Source organism: Pollicipes pollicipes, unplaced genomic scaffold (genome assembly GCF_011947565.3).
Source record: "Pollicipes pollicipes isolate AB1234 unplaced genomic scaffold, Ppol_2.1 Scaffold_6138;HRSCAF=7277_pilon_pilon_pilon, whole genome shotgun sequence".
Taxonomy (NCBI): Eukaryota; Metazoa; Arthropoda; class Thecostraca; order Pollicipedomorpha; family Pollicipedidae; genus Pollicipes; species Pollicipes pollicipes.
In genome coordinates this window covers 15,445,136-15,467,627 of record NW_023596818.1, presented here as the reverse complement: position 1 = coordinate 15,467,627, position 22,492 = coordinate 15,445,136, and the positions used below count along the sequence as shown (strand labels likewise).

At 53.0% G+C, this 22,492-nt stretch overlaps 2 protein-coding genes across 2 annotated transcripts in view; both read left to right on the top strand.

Annotated features, from left to right (window-relative positions):
* LOC119105359 (transcription factor Sp5) overlaps positions 1-7,005 on the top strand; it is a 53,240-nt gene extending 46,235 nt beyond the window's left edge. The window contains exons 3-5 of the mRNA XM_037228827.1: positions 5,162-6,060; positions 6,124-6,894; positions 6,946-7,005. Coding sequence (XP_037084722.1) covers positions 5,230-6,060; positions 6,124-6,894; positions 6,946-7,005 — 1,662 coding nt within the window. The 5' untranslated portion in view covers positions 5,162-5,229. The remainder of the gene's footprint in view (positions 1-5,161; positions 6,061-6,123; positions 6,895-6,945) is intronic.
* A 10,589-nt stretch (positions 7,006-17,594) lies between these two features.
* The window catches only part of LOC119105666 (tubulin beta-4B chain), an 8,961-nt gene continuing 4,063 nt past the window's right edge, over positions 17,595-22,492 (top strand). The window contains exon 1 of the mRNA XM_037229131.1: positions 17,595-17,703. Coding sequence (XP_037085026.1) covers positions 17,647-17,703 — 57 coding nt within the window. The 5' untranslated portion in view covers positions 17,595-17,646. The remainder of the gene's footprint in view (positions 17,704-22,492) is intronic.

The following is a 22,492-nucleotide window of genomic DNA, read 5'->3' as shown; positions in this document are numbered from 1 at the left end:
CGTGCGTGGTGCGCTGCAGCTGTCGGGCGAGCCAGCGGCAGGTCGGGCCCGGGTCTGGTCTGTCAACGCCGGATTTCGCACACGAGTGTCGACGGATCTCCCGACCATCTTAGTTTCGGTGGAGAGGGAAGGAAAGTTTGAGGGCCTCGCAGCGAAGGTCCCGACTTCAAATGCCGGCCGCCCGACAGATAATGAAGGTTCAGGGCGGTGGGTATTTAGATGAGAGAGCTTCAGAGCGTTGGGTCTTAAGATGATGGAGCTTTTGGGCGGTGGGTCTTTAGATGAGGGAGCTTCATAGTGGTGGGTCTTTAGATGATGGAGGTTCAGAGCGATGGGTCTTCAGATGACGGAGCTTCAGAGCGGTGGGTCTTTAGATGATGAAACCCCAGAGCGATGGGTCTTCAGATGACGGAGCTTCAGAGCGGTGGGTCTTTAGATGATGAAACCCCAGAGTGGTGGGTCCTTAGATGATGGAGCTTCAGAGCGGTGGGTCTTTAGATGATGGAGCTTCAGAGCGGTGGGTCTACAAATGATGGACATTCAGAGCGGTGAGTCTACAAATGATGGAGATTTAGAGCGGTGGGTCTAAAAATGTTAATATTTCTGAGCGGTGGGTCTTAAGAGGGTGAGGCGAGATGCACAAGGTGCTCGACACAGTTTCATTTTTAGTAAGAAGCTTTTAAAAAGCAACGTTTGCTTCCTATGCCTTGAGGGATGAATGGCTTCTATAACTTGTTACGCACACTTTATTTCACAAGTGTAGCCGTGTCGAAATACATCAACATTCATATTCCGCGTTTGCATATCGTAAGAATTGCTTTGGTGTAAAACTTTCGTCTGAGACCATTTCTTATGAATGCTAAATATAGCTAATCGCATTTTTTGGCATCCGGTGCGTACTTTTTCAGGAAATGGACGTTTATAAAAAGCTGCAGATGTTTGGTGTGAAGGACGGATTCTAAGGTTTTTTGCCAAGGTGCAACATGCAAAAACAGCCAACGGTTCAAAACTCAACTTCTACCTCATCGGCCTCTAGCAAAAGAGGTTTTTTGCTTTTGCTAGTATGTGTTGTTTGGTACCTTCAAAAGCAGAGCAGGTCTCCGAGTTCCACACATGGTACAAGCGATACCATTTGACTAAGGGAGTGTTACGTTAACGGTGTTAGACATTTCATCTGCCTTAACTTCTGCCGGCATCAAATCCCTAGTCACGCCGCTCTCGTGGTGTGCTCGTTAAAGTTTTAATTCGATTACATGGGATTTTAACACTCGTGCAGAGTATGGCTTCGACCATGCTGGGTAAGTTTAGCGGGCTGAATCAATGTACGCTTAATGATGACGTTTTGCCCGACCGTGACAAAAATCGCCCGGCACGCAAAAAATTGCGCGAATGTTGGTTTCAGTAACCTTTATTACATTCGTTGAGGTTTTGGTGCGCCATCTCAATTAGCTCAGGCCATAGTATGTTGTTTTCGACCGACCGGTTTAAAAAGGTGGCATTCTTTCCCAGCGGATTTAATTGGCAAACCAGTCGGTTGGACAGCATTGAGATCGCTTAGCTAGGCTAAGTGGGCATTTTTCTCTCGCCCGCAAGTCAGCATGTCAGTTATGTAACCGTGACTAAGAGAGCAGATGAGATATCTGAGCCTCCGTCGCCGTTGTTTTGACTTCTGTACCTGTTTTGGTCGCCGACAGCTGGCGCCATTCCATGAAAACGCCGAAAACGGCTGGATCCGCGGCTGACTCCCTTGAACGTGCGGCAGCGTCAGCCGAGCGCGTCGACCCACTGTTTTTCAGCGCAATTGTCAGTTCTCGGCTCCATCAGACGGGGCTGGTTTTGTGTCTCTCAAACAGCGGGGCAGTGAGATCTAAGCCAGGTCTCGGCTCGTACTGCGCAACTTTTCAAGGTTTCTTAAAAGCCACTTTTTTGCACCGCAAAGGTGCAAGAAAATCGGGACTGGTCAAGTCAGTGGTAAGAGTAGATGCCCTAAAATGTGTGTAGCCATGGGTGTCCCCTCCAATGCTTTTCTAGGCCCTCTCAAATCATATGTGGAAAGAGGGAATACTGGGCCAAACGAATTTTTAAAGAAATCATCTTAGCTGTGTGTACTTTAGATGCAAAAGACGCATCACTACTAGTATCATGTTTTTTGGCGCCAAGAAATATCTGTAGATACCTACAGTTTTTTCATGTCTACCCCTTCTTATGATAGACTACACTGAAAGTGTCTCACACGTTTTTCACCTTACAGCACCTGTATTGGAATCAAGAACAATTGACTGTAATGTGCGGCAGCTTTTAAAAGTACTGGATGGTCCAGGTAAAAGATAACCCCTGTTTTCTAAACAGTGGCGAGTGCATTTTCTACACAATCGTGCCTGTTGTAGTATTTGATTGCCAAGTGAATGGCAAAACACGACCGGCGACAGCGGTAGTCATCAATGCTCCCACATCCGTCACATCGTCAACACGACGTATGTTAAGTACAATCTGGCAGTGTGTTGCTCCCCTGGTTATACCACAAAAGGGTGGCAAGTGATGAAATCAAAACACCTTGTGTAGTGTGTTCCAGAGCGAAAGAAATATATGGGTGCCGTTGATCGACTGACGAAGAAATCTGATCATAAGTGCAGCTTCACCACATTGGGTTTCCCAATGCAACCAATGTTTTGGGTACCGTTTAACCATTAACTTTTGGTGTACTGACGGTTGATTACTTTCAACATAAGAACTCCCTACGCATCACCCGAAGTGCCAAGACTCAACAATCTTCTTGGTTACATCAGCTTCCAACATATGTCCAGCGTTGTTCACCCTTTTCCGAGGCTGCTGCTCTGGAGACCCATTCGGTGGCTAGACCCTTTACCTAATTTACATCGATATGCCTGTTGTTATCGATGTTATCGATATGTCTGTTGAGAAAGCCGTGCAAATTAAGCTCTACTTTTACATACAGGCACATCATGGCAGCGAACTAGACACATATTTCATAGGGTCTTGTTTGTACGTGCCAGACCACGCCATAAGACATAAAGCTTGTCTTCTGAGGCGCGGGCCGCCTTCGATGAAAGTTGAACGACACCTATCTCCGATGGTCGTGAGGGCTCAAATTACTTAGATGTTTCCTCTGTGAATTTGCAACCGCAATGATTTCAGAAAGTGACACCCCTGCGTGTAACACGACTAAATAGTTAAATAATTTCGCTCCATGCTGCTGAAATCTGCGCAAATCTGTTATCACTCGTTGCCAGTACCACGTGCACAAATAAGCTTATGGAAGGTGCCATGGACGGGATAGCCAAGCAGTTGGTGCGAAACATTTTCTGACTGCTAAGACCCAATTGGCCTTCGCTCCCACTCGTTATAACTGCTGTTCCGTCTACAACTCATGTTCACCCTGCTTCTGCATTTGAAAATAGCGGGGAGTGCTGCCCACGTGGTACAGATGGCGGCAGGTGGCAATGTTAATTCAAATTGAACGCGATTGTGATCTGGTACTCACATAACAGCGGTGTCACGATTATTCACGGAACAGAAATGTCCTCCATGGCCTCCTTTTAGTATCAAGCTTGTTATGCTCCGTGATCCTGACCACGTTTATCTACGAGCTTTTCCGAGTTATGTCGGCGGGACTTCCGAATGAGTCACCCACATCTATCTGTCTGACTACGTTTGGCTCGTATTATGGTTGGCATGGCCTAATTTCCGCACTGCTCTTCGCAATCTTCCAGTGACACCATTTTTGGCAACAGCGCCCTTTTCTTGGCGTTTCACGTGCGATGCGATACAAATGACCAAGTCAGCTGCACACATTAACTAAACGAGGGTCAAGATACCAATCACGCCTGGCAACCCGCCATGGCGAGCTTCGACGATGCGAGGCGATAGCCACAGAGCTAGGAATACCTGCACGGTTCGTACTGGTCATTGGTCGCGCGAGCGACAGCACGGGTGCTGACCTGACCACTCAGCAACAGCGCGAGTGCTGATCTGACCACCCAGCAACAGCGCGAGTGCTGATCTGACCACTCGGCGACAGCGCGAGTGCTGACCTGACCACTCAGCGACAGCGCAGGTGCTGACCTGACCACTCAGCGACAGCGCGAGTGCTGATCTGATCACTGACCTGCAGCGCGAGTGCTGACCTGACCACTGAGCTGCAGCGCGGGTGCTGACCCGACTACTCAGCGACAGCGCGAGTGCTGATCTGACCACTTAGCGACAGCGCAGGCGCTGACCTGACCACTGAGCGGCAGCGCGAGTGCTGACCTGACCATTGAGCGTCGCACCCCTTATTCTCGCTAAAAGCTCGTGGCGGCTAAAATCCCCAGTCCCCATGCGTACGACGTATTTTTGTATTTTTAAGACCCCGACTGTTTCGTCTCAGAGCATCGAGATAATGACGTGTTGCATGTATAAATACAGCGCGCGCAAAAAGTAGAGCGAGGGATGATTTGGTTAAGGAGTTAGTATAATTTGGTTAAGTCAGCCCAAATGCACGCTTCTGTTCTGTGAAACAAGCAAAACGTGATGGCAAAATAATGTTAACAGTATATCGTCCTTCTTGGCCATTTTATGTATTTGTTTAATTCCTTTAGGTGTTAGAGGTGTGTGCCTGGATAGCCAGGCTGCGTCTGGTGGCCGCTTGGGCCGAAATAGTAATTGCATCGTGATTCAAAGCTCACTTTTCCCGGGGCGTTGGGACCAATTTAGTTCCCGTGTGGTCTAACAGCCCCAGGACTTAGCCGATTTCAGTGGAATACCCGTATGTTTTTCGTGACTTACAGATTGTCAGTGTATTTTGCGGATGTATGTCAAGCCCAATGTCAGTCTCAGATCCTGTTTGATATTGCAAAAAAGCAAAACCGCTCTTGGAATCTTTCACAACGGTTCTTGAGGCCTGAAGACGCCCGAAAAGGCTTGGGTTTCCCCCAAGGAAGCAATGTGGTGTACAGAGATGATATTTGGGATAATTGCAAACACTACGCAAAGACAAAACAAGATTAAAACTAGTACCGCCCTGCTACTCCATCACGAGGCATTTTTGGGCGCTGCCACCGGTCGACACGTGTTCTAACGTCCTTGTCCTCCGGGCTGGTTCACGTGACGTGTCGTGTCTTCCCGCGGAGCCGGCAGTGATAGCGTCGCCCTGTGTTGACAGGAGGCCACCTGCGAGCCGAGCGGGGCTGACAGCATGCGGCCCTCCCCTGCTGACGTCACTACGGCACCATGGCACAGCTGGCGGTGCCGCCGGCCAGTCAGCAGCGGCCCTCGCTCAGCAAGCGGCGCCGTCTGAACGCGCTGCTCGACAAGCTGACCATCGGCCTCGGGCGGGTCGACCATGAGCCGCCCGCAGCGCCGTCTATATTGACCGAGAGCCGCCCGACAGTGCCGTTTATAACGCCTGAGTGCCACCCGCCAGCGCCACCTATGTTCGCACGCGCCGAGGCCGAGCCGCCGCGCGTCAGCGATGAGGCGGCGCCGCCGTCGGCCGCGCGCAGTCCTCGCGCGCTCTCCTCGGACGTGTTCCGGTTCGACAGCCTGGACCGCGAGCGATTCGCGTGCCGCGCCATCTCAGAGGAGGAGGAGGACGTATTCTCACCGGCGTCCTCCCGCTCGCCGCACTCCTCCATCGACAGTCCGTTTGTCGGCCACGGCTCGCCGTTGCCCGGACTCAGCCCGCTGCGTGTGAAGGAGGAGCCAGACAGCGAGGCGAAACACGAACCCCATGCGCCGACGGTCGGGCCGCCGCCGCGGTTGCAGGTGGTCACGTGCGAGCGCGATGCCGGCGCGCCGCGCAAGCCGCCGCCACACCGGCTCAACTTTTGCGCGTGCGCGCAGTGCGCGGCCGGTGCGGACGGCGATGGACGGCTGGAGGCGCCCGGCCGGTTACCGGCCGGTTCTCCGCTCTCGCCGCTGACGCCGGTGAGCCCGGCGGCGTCCGGCTCGCTCTCGCAGTCGCCACTGCCGCTCGAGTACCTGTCGCAGCTGAGCGAGCTGTACCGGCGCCGCAGCCACTCCGACTCGGACCTGAGCGCCTGGCTGGAGGCGCCGGCGCCGGCGCGCGGCTCCGTGCTGCGCCAGGGCCGGCGCGCGCCGCGGCCGCTGCGCATCCCCGGCAAGTCGGGCTCGCTCGAGTCGGACCAGTCGTCGCCGCAGGACTCACCGCTCGACCTGTCGCTGCGCGCACCGCCGCCAGGCGGCGCGCCGGGCGCCGGCGCGCTGCCCGGTTGGGAAGCGGCGCTGCGGCTAGCGCCACACCGTCTGCTCGGACTGCCCGGCTCCGGCCTGCACCCGCCCATACCGATCGTCCGCGGTGATGTGGCCTCGCCGACGACGCGTGACTCGGTGGCGCTGCGCTACAACCTGGAGGTGTGCCCCGTGGTGGAGGAGATGCCGCCGGGCACGGACGTGGCCTACGTGTGTCCCGTGTGCGGACAGATGTTCTCGCTGCACGACCGGCTGGCCAAGCACATGGCGTCGCGCCACAAGAGCAAGCCCGCCGACACCGCCTCTAAGGCGTACGTGTGCGATACGTGCAAGCGCTCGTTCGCACGCAGCGACATGCTGACGCGCCACATGCGGCTGCACACGGGCCTCAAGCCGTACACGTGCCGCGCTTGCGGCCAGGTGTTCTCGCGCTCCGATCACCTGTCGACGCACCAGCGAACGCACACCGGCGAGAAGCCGTACAAGTGCCCGCAGTGTCCGTACGCGGCGTGCCGGCGCGACATGATCACGCGCCACATGCGCACGCACGCGCGCTACGAGCTGGGCGAGGGCGGCGGCGGCGGCGGCAGCGTGGACGAGGCGGCGCCGCCGCGCTCCCCGCGCGCACCGCCGCGCCGCGCCAACTCGGAGGAGCAGCCGCCCACCTACCTCCGCCACCTGCCGGCCGCGCTCGGCGGCCAGGAGGCGCCGCCGTCGCCGAGCACGGCGCTGCAGTCGCTGTCGGTGCAGAGCCCGGCGCCGATGGAGACGGGCGAGCCGCCGGGCCTGGCGTGACGGCGACCGCGGACCACGGCCAGTGTACTGAGAGCTTAGCACGGCGGCGGCGCCGGCCGGCGCGCTGTTACCGTACGGCTGTCGGTCCGAGAGCCTGGCCTTGCGTTGGCAGCTTTGTCGGTGGCCAGGCCGCCATTGTTGATGTTCGTTTTGTTTTGCTCAAGCGGGCCGAGGACCAACGTCCGACTGCCGGGGCCGGGGTCTTGGCTGGAACCGGGACCGGGACCGCTCGCCCGCCGCTGCCAGCCCGGTACAAACCGCGCGGCCATAGCGGGATAACAGCCCCGTGTCACCGAGCCTCGCGGCATTTTCGACGTTCAAGGCGGTCGTCCTTGGGATCTCGGACTGGTTCAGTCTGACTGACGCGTTGTAGACGTCACCTGCCCATGGCCCCCCGTTGTCAGGTCGTTTGTTGTTTACCAGTAACGTCGACGGGCGCCCGCCCCAGCGGCGCAGGCCGGGAGATCGTGGGGTTGTGAGAGCCCGCTCGGGTCATTTTCAGCTGCTTTCTGCCGTGCCGGCTTCAACCAATAGCGTGGAACTCACCAGAAATGTGGCAGTCGCCCTGAAGCTGCATTATTTTGCGGCTGATGGCATTTAAACAGGTCTGCTTTCGCTCGGTTAATAGACTAGGCACGCAGGGCTGTGGCGGCATGTCAGCGCAGATACCTGTCCTAACTCCATCATCACGTCTCTCGACCTCGGCCTTTCCAGGAACGCCATCAACAGACAGGCACATTTTGCAACGCTATTCAAAATTCGTTCATCATAAAATGGGAATACAAGTAATTCAACATAGCGTGACAAAGTGATACGAAGTGCTGAAACCCGTTCTTGTACACCATCGCAGCGGCCATAAAGATGACGGTTGTTTAGCACATTGGTAAATGTTGGTGTGACCCGACGTTTCAGAAACATGAACTCGTTTATTATATCGCAGGTGATGAAAAAGCTCTTAACGACCACATTTTATAAGTCCTAGAAATCGTTATGACGGTCGTTGGTAACAGGACGCATTCGTTGTTCGTTTTTAGTTGCACACGTGAGCCCGAGGCAGGTTAGCTAACGCCGTTGTCCTGTTGGCTGCAGATCGCATTGAGGGGCCGCTCTCCAGTCGCTTAACTTGACGGTCATGGTTTTCCAGAACAGGCACTGATCAACCATCTCCCAAATTATTTTGGCGATCTCCTGCGTCCTGACCTTGACTGACACCCCCATTATTTCATATCTCCTCAGATGTAAGCATTGGGATATTTCGCTTCGAGTACAGTGCTCTTTGTCCGAGCATAGCTAGTTCATGCAAGGCTCAGGCATCTGATTGTGACATGTTTCCACCGATTGTGGAGTTCAAGGGTGATTGATGCCGTCTGTCTCACGAAACGTTAGCTTGTTGGTGAGCCGAGACCCGTGCCTGCCTGCGATTGGCTGGCATTGACGTTAGCGCATCGCCCTCGGGTCACGCCCAGATCACGGTTTTGGAGTTTGGAACAGACTGTTTTATTCAGTTGCGATCCTCACAGTGCGTTACCCGTCGTAGTATCTAGTTGTTGGCCGCAATCCCCAAACCTGTTTTTCATGGTTAAAGTGACACACCAGTGCCGCCACGAATGCCACCGACCTGTGCAAAGCACGAATTTGCATGTTTGGTGTGTTTGGCCAGCTGACTTGGTTTTTTGCGCTGCATTTTTTGTTTTTTTGGCACGGATCCAAGTCGTTCTGCCGGTGTAGCCATGGCGCTTAGGTGACATTGTCGGGTTCCGAGACGTACGTGACGTGCAAACGTGATACGTGACAGACATGCGTGACGGGTCAGTTTTTCATCGTTCACAAACTTGTCCCAAATCGTCTTCTAAGTGTCCTGTCATGATCGGACAGCCTCCACTAAAAGCTCCGGGCTGTTGCTGGTTTTTCAATAACACGAACTCATCCACTGTGAATGCTGCTATGGTATTGCGCAACTGTACCAGTCACACACTTCGAAAGCTTTTGTTTCCAAAATGGGGCAAATGTGCGCTGTGACGTGCGTGTGCCATAACACGGCAACAGTGCTGAGCTTTCGGGCGAAAAGAATCATCCATTTACCGCTGGGATTGTTCTGTTCATGAAAGGCCAGTTCACACCAAATGTGTCGGACGTAATTTTGGAAGTGACTGCGTCAAAGCATGCGGTCACATGGTTACAGTGTGTTGAATTACCAAAGATTGTAAAAGTTACGCGATCCTGGCTTGTGTCTACGTAGGGATACGTAAAATACGTGCCATCCGGCTTTCAGGCCAAAACCAGTCAGACCGTTTTAAAATATTTGTAGCATCGTGGCGAATCAGTGCTATCCGACTGATTCGAGCGCACTACAAGCCTTTGGCTGCACCTTGTGAAACAGCCGCGTGCAGAACTGCGCCGGGCACACCTGATGTGAGCTGGCCTTTTTCACCGTTATACTCCGCCGTCGCAGATACCTCAAGGTCTGACATGCGATCAAAAGCACCGCGGCCCATCATCGGCCCGCGGCCCATCAGGGGGCTCTGCCTTCGGCGATGACTCTCGCTCCCCCGCTCTGTTCTCATTTTCGCCGCGGCCCGATGCCCGGGGACGCACCGGAAACGCGACTTCCGGTGCGGGCGAGAATCCCGCGACCTCCAGTCCTCACGCGGGGCGTGAGGAGGGCTACCTGGGCCTGCTCAGCTCCGCACGCGTCGCTCAAATGCGGGCTCAGAATCACGGCGGCGACGTGCGCCGCGCCGCGGTGTCTGTGGTAGGACAAATGTATTTTAATAAACGATTTTAAAGAACACTTTGTCTGATCCCGAATGTGAGTCGAGATGTGCGGGATGATCTTTCGCTGCCGTGTGGACGCAGGATGGTGATTGAAACACGGTCGGCGGGACAGGCTTCGGAGCGGTGAGGCAGATCCAGCACGACATCGATCGGGAACCATCGGTGCATGAGAGGCGCTGGCGTCGAAGCCGTCGTGGCATGACTCACAGCGCCCCGTGTTCTCACGGGCGGCCGCCACTGTTGACTGTGAATCACCGGCGCGGCTACGGCCAGGGGCGCCACAAGGGTGGGACGCAGCGGATCAAGCCGCAGGGGCGCTTCCGGGGTTGGACGCGAGGGAGCCAGCCGATATTGGCTCCGTCGCGTGCGAGGGGGGGGGGATTGTAGGAGGGAGAGCAGTTTGGTGTCCTTTAGGATGACACAGTTTTGCTTAGGACCACGCATTTAAAGTCATTGGACCGTTGGTGCCTCCTACGAAGCTGCACAGCCCCTTCACCTTGGTGACGCCCCTGTTCAAAGCCGGTCAGTGGGGCAATGGTCCGGTAAACCCCAGCGACACGCAACAGGACATCTGGCCCACGAGGGGCGCTGCCGGCCGACATCGCGGCGCTGTCGACAGCCGCTGGCGCCGTATCGATCAGCCAGCAGCTGCGAGGTGCAGATACACGGCGACTGTCAGCTGCGTACCGACGGCCCTATATCAGGGCAGCTGCCCGCCGCGTGGGAGCCAGTAGGCGTCTCCAGACGATCGGTGCCCAGTTGGGGACGGTTGGTCCTTATATCTGCGTTAGTAGCTAAGGCCTACGTGCTAGATTATTGCCGTAATTGGCAAAGTTCTCTAATCGTTTCTCGGGTGAATATATTGCGTAGGGGATACATTGGATAGATATGTAGATTGAAAAAGGTGTTGGATAAATCGTAAGTGGATGCATAAACCGTAGGCATTAGCATCCACAGGATTAACTTGGAGCGCGCGCTGTATATCCCTGCCTCTCTCTCTCTCTTGGCAATGTAACGAGCTTGTGCCAGGTAAAGTCGCTTAAACACGATATTTGCCTGGTCAAGCGAAGCATGTGATCATAAGCATCGATGTCCCTTTTTCCTAGTCGGTCGGAGACCGATTGGTCAGACCCATTGCATAGTAACTCGCGCCCGGCCGGTGGTCTGGGACAACCGTGCCGGCCGGTGGTCTGGGACAACCGCGCCCGGCCGGTGGTCTGGGACACCGCGCCGGGCCGGGGGTCTGGGACAACCGCGCCCGCCGGGGGTCGGGAACAACCGCGCCCGGCTGGTGGTCTGGGACAACCGCGCCCGGCCGGTGGTCTGGGGCAACCTCCCCGGCCTGGTGGTCTGGGACAACCGCGCCCGGGCGGGGGTCCTGGGACAACCGCCGCCCGGCCGGTGGTCCTGGGACAATCCGCGGCCCGGCCGGTGTTCTGCGGACAACCGCGCACGGGCGGAGGTTCTGGGACAACCGCGCCGGTCGGTGGTCATGGGACAAACCGCGCCCGGCCGGTGGTCTGAGGCAACCGCCCCGCGCTTGGTGGTCTGGGACAACCGCGCCCGGCCGGGCGGGGGGAAGCTGCACCTGCTTCCTGGGATCTTGCCAACTTCCAGACGCCTTATGAGAGAGGCCAAGATAGTGGTTTTGAAAAGTTTCCGCCAAAGTATGAAGAACGCACCTCAAGTGTTTTACTTAAGATCAAATGTGAGGTCACTAGAGACCACGAAAGGTCAAAAACCGTTGTTCAGATGGATGCAGTTAAACCCTTTTTTTAACACGTTAAAACGGTTACTGGGGGCGTGGAAATCAGCATAATGAGTGTAGGGAGTTCATTTCGACCATTTTTGTTTCCCACATGGGTCAGGTCAGATCAGGCCATTGTTCAAAATTGGTTCATCAGCAGCCTGCAAGAACGATGCTTCTCTTCACAATGTGCTTCTAAGCTCATTTTATTAGGTGCAGCTGTGGGACAACAGTATTTCACACACAGTAATGCCATTCTAAGTTATCTAGAGGTCATCTTAAGTCCACTTAGGTTAAGTTTAATAATAATCCAACTGACAAGAATTACGTGCTATCCGGTTTATGTGACTAGTACAGTATTATTTCGTAGTCAGAAATATTGCATTAGACATCTACAGGTATTCAAGATCACATAGCTGTTGTCTACATCATACACAGTCCCTCCGACGTTTTACAAGGTATTTGCAACAAGCTGAGGACAGGAACGTTAGTACATGGAATTAGACGTCATCACCTTTACAAGCACGATAAGGAGGTGGTTACACGCGTTGCACTCGCTCATCTAGCCTCTCCGCTACTGGTGACATAAGTTATTGACATTTGATGACCTCATATGGCCTTGCATTGCCTATTGTGACCTCCAAATGCACTATGATTTTATTTCAACACGTTTTAGTGGGGTATTCAAACTCTGTGGCCAAAATTACCAAAAACTGCCTATTTTCAGCTCAGCACGTGTTTTGCAGAAGGTGCCTATAGAGATAGGTGATGATCTGAACCAAGGTGATGTGCTCTGTAGTCATTTGATAGTTCTGCGTGCAAGTTAGTGCTCTTCTTCATATACAACAGCAAAACTACACGAGAAAACGTACAAGCTTGCATCAGTTACGAAGACAGCAACAATTGACCTAATTTCAGTTCAATGAACTTGCATTTCCCGACAAATCTAAACGATGCCAACTGCAGGCACCATCAAGTTCTGTTACTATCCAAGTTTGAACAAAGGCACATGACCCACAAAAAACATTGTGTGGTCCAATTTTTCAAAAGGTGACCTCTTTGAACTGACTTGAGTCACTGATCTTGGTAGATATAAAACTCAAATTCGCACAAATGATTGTCAAATTAATAAGTGAACAGATTCTAAAAATTTTATGTTGCTGCAAGCTTTCGTGTTGGCCTGTGCTCGAAAAACCGTATCGGAAGGTCAACTTCCCCGGCCGGCCGCGGATTAGGCCAGAATTAATGCCTAAGAAGTCCTCAGCATGTTGCGCTGTTTCACGTGTGGTATTAGACCGTGCTTTACCGAGGGACAGAACAATTGTGATATGCGCTCGGTACCTTCTGGTCAGATTCTGTGTTACGATAACCCGCACAAATGGCATATGTTGAAACAAATCCCGAACTTTTGATTTTGCGCATTTTTATCCGCTGGGTCTTCCGTGGATATGATATATCTATAATATCTGCATTTTGGACGACGCAGTCTCCATATCAAATTACTAGCTGCACACTAAATCATTATTTTGTTGTAAATTTAACGAGATTGCGTACGGACGCGCAATACATTCATTACCTGCTGTTGGTATGGCCAGACATTCTGGGGATAACACATTTTCGTGGAATTTTTCAAGGGCAGAGGAGATCACCAACCTAAGATTATCTCGATTAACCTTTTGTTACGAGGAACTTATCACTTGGGATTGCCTTTAACGCCCATCATGCATTCGAATATAAAAAAGATCCGGCTGTTTTTTTACTCTTTGATTTGCTCGAAAAGGCAAAGTGAGTGACCTGAGTCAGGGTCATTTAAGATCACGGACTTTAAATGAACCAGAACGACATTTTGCCCGCAGAGGCGCCTAGGTTAAAGCTGGCTATGTAAGGTTCCTAAGGCACATCGGACCTTATCCCGATTTTGCCACTCTTTGACCTTATTTGACCTATTGGTCGCAACTTAAAACACTCAAACGAGCTCATATGTTATCATATCCCCCCTGCCACTTTAGAGTTCTATTCCATCGTTTTTTTTTATCGTAGTGGGTCAAACTGATCCGCCGACCGAGCACCTCGTGTTCAGCCGACCGCCCGGGCGCCTGAACATTACTGAATTTATTTCGATGTTGTGGGCTTCGATACCGCAATTTATGGTATAATCCATTGTATGACCATCAGAAGCATAAATTGGCTATCCATTTTAACATTGCAGTTAAATGCAGCCAAGACGTTGGTGCTCATGCAACTATCACCTTCTGAATGTGTGCCATGCTGCTTCCCTTGGATTTGACTCACTGTCGACTTGACTGACGTAACTCCTACCGTAACTTGTAAAAATTTGCACGTCGAAGCAAGCAATTCCTTCACAACTGAACGCAAATTTGGTTGATTCTCCAGCAATTGCCGTCGATACCCAAAGTGAATAAAAAGGCCGGAGGTAAACTTTTTAGCATATTAAATGTAGTGTGACGCGAGCAATAAACGTACCCGTACCTTATCTTTTATTTTGTTTAAAGAGATGTTCCACATTTCTATGCGGTTTGAACTGAAATGGCCATTTTGAAGATGATTCAGTGCAGTTCACAATCCTGTTCTTCTTAATACCTAAGTTTTTCTAGTCGCTGAGCCACACGCCCGCGAGGATAGAGAGACTTTTTCGGGGAGAGTACTTCAAGGTCACCTTGGAACTCATAATGCCATATAACGTCATTCAAACTCTGCCATTCCATGAGCCATGCGGCGATCAGGGCCAAGAAAAGACACAATGGTCGAGTCGTTTATATCTGGCGTTCGTAAGCACGATTTCCACAGAAAACGATTGTCCATTGTCTCTAAATCAATGTTGTGCAAAGTACGACGACGTAATGAAACAATGCCGAATGGAGGAACACATTTACTCAACAGAGAAATTGTGTCGACTGGAGCAGTCCTTTCCATTGAAGAAGTATACAATAGCTCTGGGAACTTGCTTCGTATCTGATGCTTCCTTCAGTATCCTCAAATGTGAAATATTCCCTTTAAAACCTCATGGACCTCGGTGACGTCTCGCTCCTCGGCTAACCGCTCTATTCGGTCCCATCCCAGAGCCTGGAGTGTCGGACCGATCCTGTCCGATGCCGCGTACCTCTCACGACCCTGGCGTCTAGAGCTGTAGCTTTCTGGATACTGTACAGTTGGCTTTTGGCGGCACCTTCCCATACCGAAAGACAATACAGAATGCAGGGGAATGCGTGGGTTTCGATCAAAAGTTTCATTTTGTCTTAGGTGAAATGGTGCTGCAGGCGTAACAGTGATATCAAAATTGCATTGCACGTTTGACTATATGACTGATGTGTGAGTTCCAGGATAGAACGGGGTCGATGACGGCACCGAGCAGTCGGATCAAGCGAGAGGGTGACTCATAAGGGCATTGGCGATGTTGAAGTGAAAGTTGTTCGCCCTTTTCATATTTTGCATGCTTTCAGTAAGAATGAAGTCAGTTTTTTGGGTGTTCATTTTGAGAGAACTAGAACAGAACCAGCTCTCTACGGTCGCCAAAATATGCTCAGTTTGAGTCTAGAGAGCAGTGAAATTTTGGTCATCTGCCTTCGCCCGGTCCAGCAACCGGATGTGGTCAGCGTACATAATGACTCGACATTTGGACGAGCAGTACGTCAAGTCGTTTATCAGAAGACTCAACAGGATCGGTCCGGCTATCGATCCTTGCAACACGCCACGTGTGGCGTGCAGGGGCTGCGCTATCACTTCTGATAACCTGACTCCATCTTGTGGGGTAGCTCTTGAACCACGAGGGCTCGATTCCACACTATCTCAGCCTGTTAAGGAGGACGCCGCGGTCGACGCTGTTGAAGGCTTAGCTCAGATCAACTGCTGTGACCCATGACATGTCACCATTGTGTAAGTTGTGCGATACCCAGTCGACAGTGTCGAGCACCGTGTCTCTCGCGGAATGGCAACGGTGGTAGGCAGACTGTTGTTCGAGCAGGTTCCGAGATAGTTGGTTACAGACTACCTTTTTCAGTGATTTTTGACAAGTGGTAAAGCAAGGAAATGGGCTCAAAATTAGACGGAATGTTCTCATCACCAGATTTGACAACGGGCACAACAGTAGCCGCCCTCCACGACTCTGGGAACACACATGTCACGATGGATGTGTTAACGAGTCGCAGCACATGTGGTGCGAGAACAGCCAAACAGTGTTTCACCACGCTCAGAGGGACGCCGTCGGCGCTGGCCGCACCCGACGCGTTCACAGCTCTGTTGGTGCGGCCCAGCTCCGGCGGTGGGATCGGACGCCGCTTAAGCGCGGCCGCTACGACGATTGGAGACCGCTGGACTGTCCCACCGCCACGTCACCCCCCAGCTCGGCCGCGATGTTGGAGCCGACTGGTGCGAAGAAGCTATTGAAGGAGTCCGATCTGTTGCAAAGATCGGCAGCATCTTGGAGGGGGGGGGGGAGGGGCGGAGGGGGCGGAGCGGACGCTGCAGCAGCTGGCGTCATGTAGATGCACTTGAGCTGCTTCCAGAAGTCGTGTCTGCCGGACCCAGTGAGCTGCTGTTCAAGGAAGTCATGGCGCGCTCTGGTCAGCAGACTCTTGCCAGAGTTTTATAAGCGGCAATAGTCGGTAAATAAAAGTATACCAACAGTTATAAGTGAGCTTTTGATCACATCTGATACTTTTAAATGTAGAACTTTCCTTTTAAACACCAAGGGCATCAATGATATCTGGAAAACCCGACCTTAACAAATACTTCATGTCTGCTCATAACGCCGTGCAAAATCTTATGTGTCTTACGTGTCTTATCTAAATTTTATGTAATCTTAATCTTATGTGCGGCTGTTTAAGGTTTAACGACACAGCTCACTCTGATAAAACCGCGCTGACCAGTGTCATTGATTCCCGTCTCTAAAATCAAAGATTCGGCAAGAGTTATGTGACGATGATTCTGAGAATCAGTGACCTTCAGAATCGGAATCATGTCACCCCTACTGAATCTCTTGATTCTAGGGACAGAAATCTCTGGCACTGATCAGCGTATGATTTCGCAGTGTACTGAGGGCTTTCCTCGGCGATCGTGAATCGTGCAAGCGAATAGAAAAACATCACCCCCCAAACTAGCTTGTGAACGAGGCAAGACGGTACTCACGAAACCATCCTGGGCAATAATGGCTCATTTGTCAGTGTAAACTGAATAAAACACATTTCATGAAATGCAGCATACATCCGAGGAAAGGAAACATGAGGCACAAAAACGTCGCCTGGTTTGAAAAAGCTTGCATAAATTAAAACATGGCACGGCCCTGTCCCTGGAATTATCTCGAAATGTAGCCGAAGCACCGTCCATCGGCGAGAGCACGGAGCCTCGGTTAGGGCCTTCCATGCTACCATACCAGGTTATGGAGGAACTGCACCCAAAAGATACTCCGCACAGCTAATTCAAGCCACAAGGAAGCTGATCGGGCCGCTGGAGCCGCGGCCCAGGCAGTCCGGTCCTGACAGGTGCTCCAACACACTGTCGACTCCGATCCTGTCAGCAATCAACCCCCCCCCCCCCCCCCCCCCCCAGACACGCAGCTAGGCGCCGCCCTCCCCAGACACGCAGCTAGGCGACACGGCGGGGGTGGGGTGGGAGCTGCAGATACGACCCCGTGCAGACACCGACTCGAGGTGGGTTCAGCATGGGTTTCTGACGAGACGAAAATCTAGCTGTGGGTGTCATGCCCCATATTCGACGCGAATTCCCCTCATTTCGAATAAAACCGTTTGCTTTTCTGTATTTTAGACCGTCGTGGGATGGGTCATGATCCTGTTGGCCGTTGGCCCTATTAGATCTGTCCTCGCAATGAGAGCAAGAAACCAGCTTAGATAGCAAACTTTGGCGGGATCCACCCCACAACTTAATACCAGCCCCCCCGCCCCCTTCCCCGCCCCTCTGCCGACGGGCGTGGCGGAGCCGACGGCTGCCGCGGTGGACGGCGATTCGCCGCCGGCCGGTCACGTGACTTCAGCTCCGGGGCGGTGGCCGGCGGAGGCGGCGGCGGCGGCGCCCAGTCACTGGGACCGGGCGGGGACCGTGGGGGCCGGCAGCTGGAGACACGGCGCGAGGCACCGGGCGGCGACATGCGGGAGATCGTGCATCTGCAGGCGGGCCAATGTGGCAACCAGATCGGTTCTAAGGTAAGGGGGTTGGTGTACGTCCGACATGTACTGTGTTAAAAGTCACGAGTGTAACCATGGGGGGGGGGGGCTTAGGGGGAAGGTCCCCCTGATTGGCTCGAGATGGCATATTATCCACTTCTATTTTGCACGGCCAATGCTCGTGTTCACGTTTTTCCACTCGTCGCACGATTTACAGGCCAGGCCGCGCCCCGCCCCCCCGATTCTGCTTTGACCTCCAATCCTGATTTGACCCATCCCCAGTGTCGGAGCTCTGGTTACACCCATGTAATCTATGACTGACCAACGTGAAATCATCGGTGATGCATCCTCTTGAATGTTGTTTCTGCAGTTGAGCCAACGTATAGGAAAGTTGGCGCATCGATCGCTAAAACTATTCGGAAAGGAAAATATAGACCTGTGGTTATGTGTCGACTCGTATCTGATGAAGACATTGTACCGCCATTGTCTGAGCCAGATACATGGTGAGCCCGGCAATACCAGCAACACCTTGCTGTGGACTCAATCTGGGGCTGTCTTATTTCTCCTGCGTTCTCGCGACCCTTCTACAGAGAAGCGTTGACAAGTGGCTACGATGCGCACTCGACCCCCGACCCCGCCTCCACGGCAAAGTTGGCCCGTTCCCCGCCATTGTCTGTGTGGGTGCGTGTGTCGCGCCGCTGCCCGCCGCTGCCCGCGCCAGCCGGGCAGCGCCCGATCGCCGCGGCGACGGGTCGCAGCACCGTTATTGCCCAGCTGTGCGCCGCATTCGTCCGATTGTTCGCACGCCTTTAGCATGCGACGCGCCGCGGGCGCTGTGGGAACCCGGGGCGCTCGGTGCCGGCTCTCCGCGGTTCGCGCTCCACGGCCGCCGCGATGTGTGATAAGCTTCGGTGGTAGGGTGGACGGTAGCCGGCAGGGACAAGGCCAGCGTCATGCGACGCACCTCCTTAAGCCTGGATTTTTCATTTTTCACTGTGGAGGCGCTTGACGGAAAGTTATAAATCGGCGTGATGCGTACTCACTGCATCCTCCTCCCCCCTCCCCGCCACCCTTATTAAAACCCTGACTGCGCCCCTTGCTTACCGGTTAAGGTTATTTCTGCACCTGACAGTTTTTAATGGGTTAAAACCGGTTGGCAGGTAGAACTGGCGCGAAGACTGAGCTGTCGAGACCGGAAAGCAACTAGCTTGCACATGGGCTCCACCAGGCAGCGGTCAGCTGGATTCTAGTTAATGTAATCGCATATCGCACAGACGGCCTGGGTTGCTTCGATGGCAGCCACAGACCGAGCCTGTGCCAACGTGAGCTAACCGGAACAGTTTAGGCTCAGCAGCCTAGGCTGGGCCGGCTGGGCCGGCCGGGTTTTCAGCGATAGGTAGCATCATACCTTAAAGGCTGCTGGATGATGATTTCAGATATTTGCTTGGAAGCTTCCTAGTCAGGTGGTATTCTGAGACATTGGGATATCACCAGTACTGTTTGCTTCTCGATTTCATTAACATGAGACGCGTGCAAGTTACAAATTGCGAAAGAAAGTGGAGAACGCGGGTTGAAACAGACTTTTGACCTTGATGTCACAATATCGTCTTGATCTTGAGGTCACAACACATGGTCACAACGGCGTAAGATGCTGAGGAAGAAGACAGCAAATAATTGTATTTGGAAAATGCGGTGGCTCAGTTTCCTTAGCCGGTTACGGGCTCCCTGGCTCTACCTTGGACATGGATCGGCCGGTTTGGGGACGTTTTTAAATTGTATGCCAGAGCTCTGTCAATAGAGAAGGCGTGCAGTCAATTGCATGGTGCACGTTGATGCATGTGCAAATGACCCAGGGAGACCCACGCCGCCTGGTCCATAGTTTCAGTATCCATAACTGCCCATATTTAACAAACAACCACCAAGGGGTAAATGACTCTTCGTGGAGATCCGGTCAAATAATCTTAGGCCCAAACTTATAGGTGTAAAGGGGCATGGGGCGCTGGGCCATGAAATCTGCGCTGGCATGCAGCCCAGTTTATTGCCAACAAAATTCGTTCCCAAAATATACCCCGAATTCTAAATCCGTGCATTTTTCCCGGTAGAACGGTTCGATTCGGTCAGAAATCAACCGATATATTACCGTTGCCTCTTGGACATTTCCTTCTTTTGTATGCCTGCCGAGAAAGGGAGAAACCTAATGCATGAAGTCTGAACGTGTCGTACGACCTCCGCTAACGCTTTTCGGTCCGCAGACAATGTAGACAACACCTGCTCCCCAAGTGTCGGACTCTGCCGGACGGGTGTGTGCTGTGTGTTGTTTGACCTGTCTGGGAGGTGAGCAGAAACCATTTCCTGCCGTCGCGGGAAAAGAGTTAAAACGAACCCGGTATTTTCCCACACATTTCTCAACATCCGGCACATTGTTCTGACTGGCACTTGGAGTCTCCGTTTGGCAAGGCCTTTGCCGATTCCAATTATTTTCCTAGCCTTGGGCAGAAATACATAATATGAGTGAATCCCGTTGTCCCTAACCACAAAAAGAGGCGACTGATAAGTGTTCAAATCCATCGGAGTGCTCTAACGCGTCAGTCACATTCAAGAGAAATGCTGACACATTTTTTGTGTGGGTTTCGAAAATGGCAAAGTTCACTCGCCGTCGTGTTGATATCACCCACATGACGATAATGCACCTGTCTTCACCTCTCGCGTACTACGCCACAAAAGCACGATACTCTTGCTGGTATTGTTTTCCTCCATGCTTTCACACGGCTTGCCACTGGTATTTGAATTAAGCTCGGTGATGCTGATTGGATAAGATTTGCGTATTTGTGTGATTTTAGCCACGTTTGCCAACGGCAACACAGTGACTTCTGACGTCATGATCCCGCACCTCAGTGATAGCACGTATCCTAAGTGGAGTCAGGCAGCCGAGTCAACAACAAAGTCTTGCTTCATGTGAGGAATAGCCATATGGGTTAGGTACCTACCTGCTGTAGCATTTATGGCACTGCTTTTTATGATGCTGTTGGACTGCTATTGTTTTGTTTTTTTGTCTTTACATTGATTGAAAAGGATCCCGACAACTGGCAATCAGTGATATGACAGACGACTACAAGGCTCAGCAGAAAAAAATCCGACTTGTACGGCAATTTGCATTGAAATGACTAACGATTGGCGTAGCACAACTGTTAAGGACGTGCGTTCCCTGTTGCTGAAGACCGCGTAAAGCCGCGGACCGTGGGTGTGTGAGCGAGGAACCACCTGTAGCTTGCGTTAACGTCGGACGCACATGGTAGCACTCCATAGCAGTCAGCACACTGACACTACAGTGTAGATTTTGGCACCATGCGACGTCACAGCGCTTGCCAAAACCGTTGGTTGGTAAGGAGTGACCGGCGGCTGTCATGCTGCAGCGCTTGCACGCTGTAATGCAAGGAGCACGCTGGAGAGATGCATCGTCGTTACCCAGCCTTGCCTCTTCCCCAATAGCCTCCGTGTTCCTGTCTCTTCCCTAATATCCCCCGCACCCCTGCCTCTTGCCAGCACGCTCAGTGCGTCTCGTCACATGCAGCCCCGCACTGCAGTGACGAGGGTACAGCCCCGCACTGCAGTGGCCAGGGTATAGCTCAGCGCAGGGGGCGCAGTACCACGTGGGCGGCGTCCAGGGCGTGGTCGGCAGCGGTGGCGCCACGCCACGCGGGCACGCGGGCACGCGGGCCAGCCCGGGATCGATCGTCGTCTGCAGCCCCGGAGACAGACCCATCCGGGGGGGGGGGGGGGGGAGGGGCCCTCGCCGGTCCAGACGGGACGTATCGACCGGGGACCGGGGAGGGAATGTCCGGCAACGGGTGTCCGGTCCGGCCCACGTGACGCATGACCTCACGCCTGCCCCTCCCCTCGCCTCTTGTGTCGCCGGGTGTTGCATGGTGCGATAGCGTCTGTGAGCGGAAGTCTGAAGCCGTCTTTATCTCGTTGACCCGGACCACTGTCGCAGTCCCCCCCCCCTCCCCCCCCCCCGAGGTCCCCAGTCGTGGCTGATGCCTGAGTCATCCGGCGCTGGGCAGCTGTTTCCGCTCTTGAGCTCAATGAGATCACGAGTTACTGCATGCCATCGCAAGAAGGAGCGCAAGGGCGCGGTGGTTGGCGAGGGGAGCATAAGGGCCACGAGAGGGTGGACGGTCCGTCCACCCCAACATCAGCATTGGTTCTATTTGTCCTTGCACACCGTTGGATGGTTAAACAATTCTAATTCAAGGAGCATTCTTGCCTGGTTTTCTACAATTTTTATAGGTTTTCGCGCCACAACGACAATCTTGCGCACACCCCGCAGAGGGGTCACAGAGGTCGCAGAGTTGAAGGCTTAGGCTCGGCGGTTGGGTCCCTAGGCACATGTGACTCTGCCTTGCAGTTATCCATCCTCCTTCATTCCGAGACCTGAAATGGTCATTAGTGGCCGGAAGAACTCTAATCCACAAAACTAAGCAGGTTCGAAACCACCTCTCGTGCCGTGTCCAAAACTTACGCTCGGTGCGTTCAACTGGTTGCAGGCAAACTACTGTCCTTTTATGATCATACTGACGTACTCCAGACACGAATAATTATATTACCATATTTTCTTGATCTTCAGCACTCTATGATCATTGATGTGGCGCTATTTGTGTGACTTTTCTATCACTTTTTGCATGTGGCCTTCAAATGGCCTGCGCCAAGTAGTCTGCACAAGTTCGCGTGCATCTAGCTCGAAAACAAGAGTGTTTTAATCCTTAAAAGGCATGGATGAGAATTCCATTGAAATCTTCAAAATGCCTATCTCAGTTTGAAACCGCAC